The following is a 12,361-nucleotide window of genomic DNA, read 5'->3' on the forward strand; positions in this document are numbered from 1 at the left end:
AAGTGGGAGGGAGAGAGTTGGAGAGAAATGGATTCAAAATCGACTCTTGACAATATAAGCAGCTATACAATTCGGTGTAAATTATGCATACACTGAGTAAATGCACCTCCTAACCCTGAGCCTCAGTTCATCATTAATGATTCATTTCAAAATGCTCCAACTTCCATGGGAATGGCACATTCATCAGTATTTACCAGGTCACACAAATGCAACCCTGATATTCAACTTTGCTTGATTGTTTCTTTCCTGGCTGCAACCATTTGATATGTGTAAGTGTGTGAACATAAAACTGCAGAGGGTAACTGTGTGTGTGTGTGTGTGTGTGTGTGTGTGTGTGTGTGTGTGTGTGTCGGTACATACCTTGTATGAGTATAAGACTTTGCAGGTTAGCGGGTAGTTTCGGAGGGTTCCCGAAGGGCTAGAGCTGCTGTCATCAAAAACCTCCATATTCTCTTCATACTCCTCACCCTCCTCACGCTCCAAGTCCACTGTGCCCTTTAAAAACCAAACAAACACAGCCAGATAAAGGCAAATCCTCTGATAACTACAAGGACAAATAAGAAAAGCTCCATTCACCTCTAAAGCTACAGAGATTTACTCTGGATCAGATAAACAAAAAAATTATCCAAATACACAACACAATGTGGTTTCTATATGAAGGAAGTCACATATTGAACTTAAAATATCAGAAGATAAAGTTAACCTCTCCTACAGGAGCTTCACAAGTTGGCCGAAATGCTCACAAGTTTGGTAAGAGAAATGACAACTGTCTGGCTTTAACTCTCCTGAATTCATGTATCTGAGCTACGTGAATTATCAACTTCTGCTCCCACCACCTTTTCTGATCTTGTTCACTAGCTGCAAGGTCGGTTCATTTACCCTAGAATAACTTTGCCTGTAAGCATTTCCTGCCTCTTTGCTAGTATAACAAACCTATCTATCCTAAACAACACTGACTTCCTTACCTTTTCTTCCTGCCTGAGTTTCTCTGCCCTGCTCAGTGTGGACACTAGCTTTTAGACACAGGTGTGGAATGACTATTGTTTCATATGATCCAGCCCTCCCTCTTTTGTTCCATCAGAATTTCACTGGCTTATATGAAGGTCACATGATCTAGCTGGTAGAAAAATCCATCACACACAGAACGCCGAACTAGCCATAACAACAGAGTGTGTTTCTCTATGTGCGTTCACATGTGTGTGTTTATCTGTTCCCAAGTCATTGTGTTCAGTCATCAGATTTCTGTTGACACAGTAGACTCTACACGTCAATGCACAACAAACAGATTTTTACTATATAAGCTTACCTACCAAGTTGGTCCCTAAGACAGATTAAGTAGGGAAATAACCTTCATCCATTCTCTAATAAAAACAGTTTTTTAAGTCGGCTCTCTGGAAGTGAACTGAAATACATGCATGCTCACAATGAAAAAGCAAACACTGCTAATGTTTAGCAAATATGTTTACCATGTTCACTAGTTTAGTTTAGCGTGTTAACATTCAATAAGTAAAGCTGAAGCTGAAGGAGCTGTCATTAGTTTTGTAGGTATAAAGCAAAATACTGGTCCAATTAAAATTTTGTCCTGATTGAATAGTCAGGGGGTCACTATGGTTAACACAATTCATCACAAGGGAGACATGAATGTATGCACCACATTCAGTAGTTCTGGGGAAATGTTTGTACAAACCAAGTCAAGCTCATTGTGGCCAAAGGAAAAAAAAAATTTGCTTGAGTAAGTAGGATTCATCCTCTGTGGACCATGAATGTCTTGAGTAAAATGTTATGACTGCAATGAATTTGCCTAAATGTAACAACTCCTTTTCCAGCACTACCAGTACAGTGACAGTAGGCTTACACTGTAAACAGGGACACAGCCATGGAATATGTAACCGGGCGGAGAGATAGGATTTAGAGAACAACTTGATGTCCAAGTCCATATGTTCAGATTTGGTGGTGAGACCATATTTTTATTATGTCACTTCTATCCAGTTGTGAAGTGTAATGTAACATTCCACTTCCAGGCCCAAACTCCCTCAGACCCAAATGGCAGAGCCCGTCACAATAACATCACTTTTTTTTTTTTTAATGAGGCATCAAGAGTTAAAAAAGAAGAAGAAATTCTTTCAACTCAAATAGTGTAGCTGTTCTACTTGGTGGCATAATAACTGTACTTAGTTACATGTAAATTTATTCCAATATATACTGTGTTATATGTATAACTTGTTTTTAATAGTTCCCAACTTTGACTATTTACACTGATAAGTAATGGTAAATGTATAGTGTCTACGTTAACTTTGTGCTAACTAGCCATCTAACATTACAAGGCAGCAAAAAAAGCACACTTTTATATGATTTCAATAATTTTATACAGTTTATTTAAGAATCCTGTCACTTGCCTAATCAATTGTAGCCATTTCTTTTTCACCTTACCACAAAGAAAGCAGCATGACAGCTGACCCGTGATTTTTGATTCAGATCAACACACAACACTGCACCATACTGAATTGAGGAGAACCAGCCGAAGTTTGGACCTGGAAATGGAATGTTATGTCACTACCTAACAAACGGACTGAATTTACAGTATTGATTGAAGAACACACTGCACAACCTGAGGGCCAATTCCATTCCAACTCTGAAGTAAAACAAGCAGCAGGTATTGCAAGTAATAACCCAATAAAACATGACCAAAAATACATCTCAGTGTTTGTACCACTACAGCTGAGATATAGACCAATGGCCAATGTTATTGGTCCTGAAGGTAATAATTGTGAAAGCGGTACTCTAATGAAGGCAGTTGCTGCCTGTGGCCCTTCAGGGTTCATGGCTTACTGTATTTGATAGTCCCATTAATAAAAGTTGAGTGGAATGAAGAAAGGACTGAGCAGAGTGCCTTTTCCCAGGTCTCATTATTTTTCTGTAGCCTCCTTCCTTATTCAGCATCCATTCAGCTGTTCTTCTCTCTCTCTCTCATTGTCAGTCACTTCTTGACCTTTCCATAATCAGCAAACCACTGTAACAAATCCCTCCCACTGTTTTTCTCTCCTCCATCTCTCTCTTCATTTCCTCTGTTGCATCTTGTTATTATAATCTCTTTCCTTGCAGCTGTCAGTCTCTTCAGGCTCCAGTATGCTCCAAGTAAATGCAAAGGTTGTAGAACTGCCAAAAAAATGCCTGAATGCTCAGTGTGTTTCCTGGTCTGCTGAGTAGTTTTCAGCAACTTTTCAGCCTCCAGCTGATTCATCTTACAAATAGGGCATGAACACCCTTTTAAATGCAGCTCCAAGGAACATAAGTAAAATTCAACAATGCCCACAACATTGACTACTGACCACTGACTACTTTCAGGTAACGAAGTATTTAGATATGTAAATGTATCAAGCAATAGAAAGGTTTAGCACAGTGACTGGAGCTAAAGGCCGTGCCTACTGTGGCCTAGTAGTATGTTCTTCTATGTTCTCTGCAGTTTTTTATACCCCCCGTCGCTCTCACCTCTGCATCCAATTTTACTTCAGCATTATCAATCTGATGATCCTTCCCCCTCAACATCACACCACCTCTCGTCTCTCTACCACACCCTCTTTCACTTCATACCTACCTCTTTTTTTCCATTTATCTCTTCCTAGACTGCTCTCTCATGATCTCTGCCAGCTTTCTCTTTTATCCTCATGCTCAGTGCTGTCTTTCTCTGTTAACTGCAATATTATGTGAGCAGAATGTCAAGTCCTTCCAGTGGAGCAGACTATGTTTAGTCCTATTGACAGACATACACACACATCTCAGCACAAAGTCTTATGTGGAATTATATACACTTACCCAGTGGACAGCCATGCACAAAATGCATAAATGCCCATAACTCACATATACATTATTGATTATGCATAAATAAAGACTATCAAATCTAATTTTAAGAAAAACATCAAGTAAATTCATCAGGGTTATTATTAGCACTTTGATAGACAGGCACATTGTGTTCTATAAACTACCAAAGACAATAAGGAAAACACTTAGCCTTGCTCTGCCCAGACGTACCAAAATCTACCTACCAACATCTCTAATGCTCACGGGTGATGATACTTTTAAACATCTTAGAGAGCGTCTTAGCTGTTTCCCCTATTTTCAAAATGTATGCTAAGCTAACCAGCTTCCAGGTCTAATTACCAATTTACATTACACAGAAGAGTGGTATCTTCTCATCTAACTCTCAGCAAGAAAACAGATTAATGTATTTACCAAGTAGCTAAACTATTCATTCATAGTGTAACATAGGGTAGGAAAAATGCCAATTTACTATTGCCTATAATGAGGGAAGTGGGATGTGCAACTACAAGTCAACCTCCTCTCTGCTGAGGTGCATACACTGCATCGTACATGCTCATTAGCATAAGATGTTAAAAATGGTCTCTTCAAACTTTATACAATATCTGTACTCAGTCTGTTGCGCCATTAAAGCCAAGGGTCATAAAATAAAAACAGCAAATTGTGCAAAGACTACGTCGGTATTACACAAAGGAAATGGGGCTTTTAAGAGGCTGAAACTAGTGTGACAGATGATTAGATAACAGGAATGAGGTCAGTTATCTTGCAATTAACATCAATCAGGGTGTGATTTGCAGGGGAGGCCTGTTCTAGCGGGGCGGCATTCACCTATAATGATGTCATAAAGAATGAAAAGTCCATGATTCAGTGCTTTAGAGTTGACAGCTTTGAATGTGCTTAATCAAGTGCAGTGTTCATGTAAAACATCATGCTGGAAAGAGAAACGAGCCAATAGAAGTATGTGACTTACATACACTGACATAATTCAGTGATCTGACGTAGAGTAAATTTAAATTTAATGGAGAAATAACTCCGGGTAGCGGGTCGGGTCCGATAGAGCTTTGTGGTGCAGGGTGAGTGCAGGTTTTCGAAACTGGACCTGTGCAGGACTCTGGTCTGATGGTTTCCATTTAAAGTGTGTAAAACAGGCACCATGTATACAACATAGACAGTTATGATTTATGTTGTGTGGTCTCTCACTTCTGATTTGTAGGTAAGAGATGTGCACTTTCCAGCCAAGTTAAGAACTCCTGCAAGTGAGCCGACAAAAAACATTATGCATATTTCCGTGTTAGCACGCTGGCAGCGGGGTTTGTTATGTTTACAGTTGTGCTGTTCATTAATGTGTACAATGTTTTCACATTTTATTAATAAACTTCCGTTTTTGTGAATACAGGTAAAGCTCTGCTGGCTTGGCAAGAAGACAGCAACATAGGCACAGTGAGGAGAGATGGCTCACCGACAGCGACGGATCGTGGGAAGTGTAGCTGGCCCAACGTTCATTCTCCAGCTCCTCCATCACCTATAGCATGCACAGGGATTGGGGGGGTTTATACACATATTGCCAACAGGCACACTCATACGCACACATAATGCAATATTAAAACTAGAATTTGTGTGTGAAAGGATATAAATATACAGTACACACACTCCAAAAGTTGTCAGGCAGAGACAAGAGTTGCATGCGCGCACACACACACACACACACACACACACACACACACACACACACACACACACAGATAGGTTTGCATTCCATGTGGAGACTTTGCATTGACTCATATTTGTTTACTGGAGACTTAACCCAACCTAACCACTTTGAAATTACATAGTGGGGACCAGTCCATATGAGCATGGTTGAGTCCCCGTAATGCATGTGTAAACAGGCCTCGAGTAATACTGGGCATGTGCGCACACGCATACACACACACACACACACACAGATAATTCTCCAGCATTCACAGGCAAAACACACCTGGTTCATAGCACTCTTCAGCCAGGTATCGACAGCAACCCCCACTTGCCGCAGAAGATCCAACCGAGCCTCAGCTTTCAACTTTATTGTCTTTGGAGAGAGAAGGGGCAAGAACACAAAATATATAACTGGCCTCCATAGTTTTCTTGTATCAAAAGATACAAAAGATCTTTTTTTCCTTTTTTTTACAACTTGGGTCTTATTTCATTTAAAACAGGGACCTGTCTAACTGTCCTTATTATGGACACCAACGTAAACCTTTGTTTAACAGAGCCATGGAGCCACTGTGTTCCCAGATCACTACAACTACCTGCTGAGCAAAACATTATCATGACTTTTAGGAATGATGGACTAAACTATTGAAAGTAATAGACTGTAAAAATGTTGTTGTTTTAATCTAAATAAAAGGTAAGAGTCTTAAATGTCTTACAGTCAGGCTAAAAGTAACAGCAGGTGTTAACCAGACTGATTACTACACTGGTGGCAGTTAATTTAGCCTTCAGGCTGCAAAAGTGTCTGACCCCCTGCTTTATATGTTTGTTTAGTGGTGGCAACTCTTTCCTAGTGCCCCCCTGTACTAGACGGATGAAAAAACATTAAATATTCTTTAGCACGGATATAGAAACAAAAACATCAGTAACAAAATAATTAGCCATTAGCAGACATCACTGGATAGAATAAGCACCCACATGGGAGCTATGTCTCAAATACAATGGATTTCTTGAACTAATGCAGGGAGGAGGACCTCGAGTGAACCTGTATACCAGAGCAGACATTAATCTACTATATATTACATGCATCACAGTTATAAAACAGGATGAGAGAATGTGAACTGGATGGATTTGCACAAGAGTGTGTCTCTAAACATATTGCACTCTGTCTTAATGAACATTGGACATTTTGTGTTCCTTCCAAATAATACAATAGGAGGCTATAATCAGTAGTAGGGAAACCCTTGAGGTTCAGTTCAATCTGTCTTGTCTCTTCAACTTTCTCTTTCATCTGTGATTCCTTTCTCACGGGTGCTGACCGAGCAGGCTGATAACTGAAGCCTCGCTTTCACAGAGAGACAGAGACACTGTCAAGACAGACTCCCTGGCTTTGATCAATAAAGACCTAAGGCCCTTAAGTGGCTCAGTTTCCCCCCCTATCTGTCAGCAGCACCCAACAAATGCTAGCAAGAAGCTTCAGCCTTGGTTACTGCTCTTTTGAACAATGAATCATAAACACACCAGTATAAAGGAGGATTACAAAGGAGAAATGTTAAAATATTGGCCAATATACTGTCAGGAATTGGTGCTCATAAGAACGTGTAACAGTATAATCTTTACTTAATTACAACAAAATAAGCAGCCAGTGGTGTGAGCACAGATTGTTGGTGGAAAGACCACAGAACAGCAGACAGAAAGACAGTCTGGCTGGGTAGCTGGGATCAATAAAACCAACTGGGAAGTAGACAGAAAAACAGAAGGTGATAGAGACAGGCAGAGAGATACTATTACTGTCTGGCTATAATGAATATTGAACTATTTTTTATTATGGCTTAAACATTAAGAATTCTGATGCTCTTTCAAAGTGCTGCAACTAGGTGATTCTTTGACCAAAAGATGAACTTGCTGGGAGAAGCTATGACATATTCAGTATGTGATATCCATTTGAAACAATAGATTAAAAGAACAGAAGAAGCTACATACTGTATGTGAGGTAGTATAACTGGGCAATTGCTACCAACATGTACATCAACTGTTTCATAGCTATATAAGCATCATTAACTCATTGGACTGGTCTGTTTTTAGAGACAATATGTGCACTGTGTTTATTAAACAAAACATATGCTACATGTGCACAATGTCTTGTGACTGTGTCCATGTTCTATTTACCAAAAGGTGTTTACATGTCAATGGAGACACAACTGAGCCTAGAAAGCACTCAGACAGTGCAAACTTCTGCCTGTGAAATTAATTTTGGAGAGAGACATGCACGGTCTCTAGTTTCAGTCTTTTATCAAACACTCAGACAGCGGACATAAAAATCAGAACACTATTTGCAGAGCAGAAAAAGCATAATTCTACTGTTTATTTCAGTGTTTATTGGGTCCTTTCAAAGTGAACTGAGAAAAACAGGATGCTTCAGACACCTGACTTGCATTCTGTTGTATACTGCAAAATAGATTCCCAAACAGTTTTTGTCTAGTGTTATTAATTTCCATTCCTTAATCTGTGACAACAACATTTATTATAACATGGGACATATCTGAAGGTTATGTCTGCACTGCTTATTTTGATAACATCTTCTGTGAGTATATGACAAGAAATGGAATTACATCTGATTCTTGTAAAATAAAAGGCTATAGGGTGAATAAAACAGTTTCTCAAATAAAGCTAAAACTTGTATCTTACTCACACATTCACCTGACATGTAGTAAATGATGGCCACATTTTTAGCCCAGACAGCGCTGGGCTAAAACCTCACTCTGAACACTGATTTGAAAATCATTTGGCCATCAGCACCTAAGATGTTGTCACAACCAAACTAGGTGATTTATGAAGAATCAATACACAAGAACAGGTAACAAGACCAACTATGCTATCAGTTTTTCTTAGTGGCTAGTAGCCACTAAGTAAAAATTAGAATATTACCCAGCAAACACCTTGTTCCATTGAGTTACAACTGTCCTTTAATCCACAAACTGGCTACTACTAATTCTGCATCCTATATACAACTTCATTGTTTTACTAACAAGGCGTTGCAATGGCTACTGCAAAATGCTTAATGGGTTGAAGAGAGGATGTCATGTAAAAGGAAAGAACGCACCATCACTATCAAGATGATGTAATCGCACTAAGATAATGTCTTTTGTACTGCTTTCACTCCCTTTATAACTCTGTGATAAGAGCTCTGTGATGAACACATTTGGACTAAATGAGCTGATAAAATATTTATCATCTTACTCAGGCTGGCCTGGAAGAGCAAAAAACAGCAGGCGGACAATGTGAGTGTGAGAGACTGAAGCAAAGAGGAATGGAGAGAGGGCAGGAGAAAAGTGGTGTAGTCACATGTGTGCAATGAAAAGATCAATTCTTTTGTAAAAAGTGAGATTACAAGCTACAGATAGTGTTGCTAAAATATTACGGCAATGTAAGGCAGATGGAATTAACAACAGAAAAACAAGTGTAGTTATCACTAACAGCAGTAAAATTAGATAGGATAGCATGAATAACAATTTACAAAAACATCTTAGGGTAACATCAGGAACGCTGTCAGCAGAGGGTGCCAGATACATGAAAGCCAGATACAGTGTTGTGGCAAAGAGGCAATGTTACGAGGAGAATGAGCTAAGTGAAGGAAGAGGAGGAAACTGAAGAACAAATGGAAAGTTATCAAAGCCCAGATACAGAGACTTTTTAGAGAGAATGGAATGCATGCAGTAATCTCATTCAGCGTGTGACAGGTTGAATCTTTCAGAACGAATACAGAAATGATCGATATCACTGCAAATGGAAACGCTAGGAGGTATAATAAAAAAGGAGGGGTGAACATGCAAAAAGAAAAAGTGCAGAGAAGGAAGGAGAGACTGAGGGGTTGATGGGAGAGCTAAAAGAGCAAGAAAAATAAGACACCACTTGTAGTATTATACTTGATAGATTTGAGATTTAAGTATAAAGCTGTATTGCTGTCACACCTGTGCAATATAAACAGGAAGCTGCTGAGACAGACATAACTGTGCAAAAATATGTTAAAGCCCTTACAACTGAACAGCAATGCAGAAACAGAATACTGGCCTTTGTGGATAAGAGCAGTCAAATGACTTATTTGACATCTCCTACGATGTGAAAGGAGGACCGCTCAGTCCTGGACCGTGTTTGTTAATGCTACGTCAGCTGTGCTGACGAGCAGACTAGAAACCTACTCCCACTGTTTATATTCAAAATATGCACCAAATAAGTAGTCACTCACTCCAAGCACTGTAGAGGAAATATGATGAACTGTATGCAGCCACTGGGACAGAGGGTTTGTTTGCTAGGCTAATGCTGTATTAATGTTACAGCAGGAACTAAGTCTACAACAATACGCATTTCAGTAGCAAAAAAAGGGGGAAAAAAAAGCTTTACATCTTTTTGGCAATGATGTCAACATCATTTTATTCTTCTTTCTTTCCTTTATTTCTAAAAACATCAATATAAACCTGAAGAAGAGTGTCAATCTCGAAACTTACAGCTGGAGGTTGGAGCCTTGCCTAGGCAGGTAGCCAGTCTGTTACAGAGCTGACATGTTGACAGATAACTATATTCACACACAGTTCAGAGATTCTGATTCCCCTGACCTTGCATGACTTGGATTGTGAGAGGAAAATAGAGGACCCAGACAAAATCCCTTTGAACATGAGGAGAACGTTCAGGGTCGAGTTTAAACTCAGATACTAAAACAACAGCGCTAAGGGTAAGTGTCCTGTAAATTATCTTCCGCTGAATAGTTTTTCAATTAAAAAATGAATGCTGACAATATGAGTCACAGACCTCAGCTTTGCGCATGTTTTCTTTGGTGTCTTCTATCTTCAACTCCAGATCTAGTCTGCCCTGCTCTGTGGGGGGCAAGCCGTGGCTCTCGCACTCCTCCAGAGACTGAAAACAACACATACTTGATTCATTTTCACATACTGTGTTTCTAAAATGGACACAAGTGATGCATTGTGGGTATGCGAGTGTCCATCTTACTCGCTTGCAGTGAATGATGTTTTTGTGTTCTCTGGCCACTCTGGTTGCCCATTTCCTGGCTTCCTTGTTCAGGCTGTGCTCCTCCGTTGTTCCTGTCTCCGACTCCAGCTGACGACTCTGATGCAGACAAACACACACATACCAAACATTTATAGGCAAATTCACACATTTACCCAGATCCACATACACACCATCATAGCAGTGCACACATAAGTGCGGTGTCAGCGGCAACAGCACAAGGTGTGTGATGTGCAGATTTGAAGCTGTTAATTAACTGCTATTAAAACCATGAGTGTGTGAGAATGTCTATGTGAGTGTGTTTTTGGGTGCTACCAAGTCAGAGAGCAGTGCACAGATATGAGAGTCTGTCAAAAGAATTTCTATGGCTTTCCAACAAGGCTGCCGTCAACAATTACAACCGTGTGGCAATTCTTCTGAAAAAGATTTATTAAATGTGTCTCAAAGTACAAACCCAGTCACTAATCCACCATTTAACAGCCGTTCCAGCACACATTTTATTTCAAACTTACTTTGTAATCAGCTTCTTATTATGAGAAAGATCACATGAATGCACAATTTAGGCCAGTTTAAAACAGTTTTGCTTATTTCAAATGAAAGATTTCTGTCTTTTATCTGCACTTTAACTCACTGGTTTGAAAAGGACAGGACTTAATTTAAACAGGAAATATCATTTACCTTTAAATCTAAATCTGATGACAGTGTGTGGAATAGTTGGTCACCGTCAGTCAAATTCTAATGAAACACACCCACACATTCGTGGTGAAGCAGGTTGAGCTTTGGATGATTCAATTCTTAATTTATAACATCTGCAAAGCTTTTACTTTTTTCTCATTACTCGTTTATATTTCAGACTTTAAAAGAACAAAAAGTATGTAATTGTTTCTTTATTTAAATTGGTTTCTCAAAAAGTCAGTTTTTAGGTATTTGTGGAAATGACAATTATACCTAACATTTATATAGTGTTTGTAAACTTAAAAAAAAGAAAGAAAAATAAAAAACTAAGCCTCAGGATGTGCATAAATTCAGTATTATTTATGAGACCTAAGCGACTAGGGTTCCCATAGTCTGATAATAAAAATGTGTTAACCAGACTGAACTACATGATATTTTAATAGCATGTATCCATGCACATCATACCTATTGATTGTGTGCTGCTTCAGTAACAAGAAGGCATAAATCTGGCTAACTACAGGTGTGAAACAAAGGGTATTGCACAGCAGATTTTCAGCTTAATTACATTCTGGTGAGGGAGTACTGAAGGGAGTTAAGGCAGAAAACTAGATGTGAACAGTGGTTCTAAACTGATATGTCACACAGGGAGCCCAGTTCATTTTTGCCTTGATAGTGTGTTAAAAGTATTGGCATAATGTTTATGAAACAAAGAGAGTAAAACCATTTCTTTCAGGTGTCCTACCAGTGTGCATCTACTTGTTGTAGGGAAATGCTATATACTAGGAACCTTCTCCTTGCGTGTGATCTTTAAGTGGCTTTTTGTGATGCTGTTTGTTAAGATTCCTCATTCTGTACATCAGCTTTAGGTTCATTCCTAAAGCATGCTGGTAAGGCTCTAAAAAGGCAGTGTAGTGCATTGCCATTTACATGGCACAAAACAATATACTGTATCTTTTATTTTCAATTATTATGATTTTGGGGGGGATTTAAGACTTACAACTCACAGACTGTTACTCAGATGGCATAATAAATGTGTTAATGTAACAATGGCAACTATTCATTAATCATATCTAGGTCACATGATAATGAACCATTAGCAACTAGTCTAAATGTGATAACAGGCCAGATTATTATAAGATGCACATAGGTGGAATCTTGTTGT

General features: G+C 39.1%; 1 protein-coding gene across 3 annotated transcripts in view; it reads right to left on the minus strand.

Annotated features, from left to right (window-relative positions):
* The window catches only part of fchsd2 (FCH and double SH3 domains 2), a 57,331-nt gene that overhangs the window by 6,437 nt on the left and 38,533 nt on the right, over nt 1-12,361 (minus strand). For all 3 annotated transcript variants that reach the window (XM_020619954.1, XM_020619955.1, XM_020619956.1), the window contains 5 exons: nt 10,507-10,623; nt 10,309-10,413; nt 5,792-5,881; nt 5,276-5,338; nt 361-495 (listed from right to left, as the gene is read on the minus strand). In XM_020619954.1, coding sequence (XP_020475610.1) covers nt 361-495; nt 5,276-5,338; nt 5,792-5,881; nt 10,309-10,413; nt 10,507-10,623 — 510 coding nt within the window. The remainder of the gene's footprint in view (nt 1-360; nt 496-5,275; nt 5,339-5,791; nt 5,882-10,308; nt 10,414-10,506; nt 10,624-12,361) is intronic.

Source organism: Monopterus albus, unplaced genomic scaffold, assembly GCF_001952655.1.
Source record: "Monopterus albus unplaced genomic scaffold, M_albus_1.0 scaffold229.1, whole genome shotgun sequence".
Lineage (NCBI taxonomy): Eukaryota > Metazoa > Chordata > Actinopteri > Synbranchiformes > Synbranchidae > Monopterus > Monopterus albus.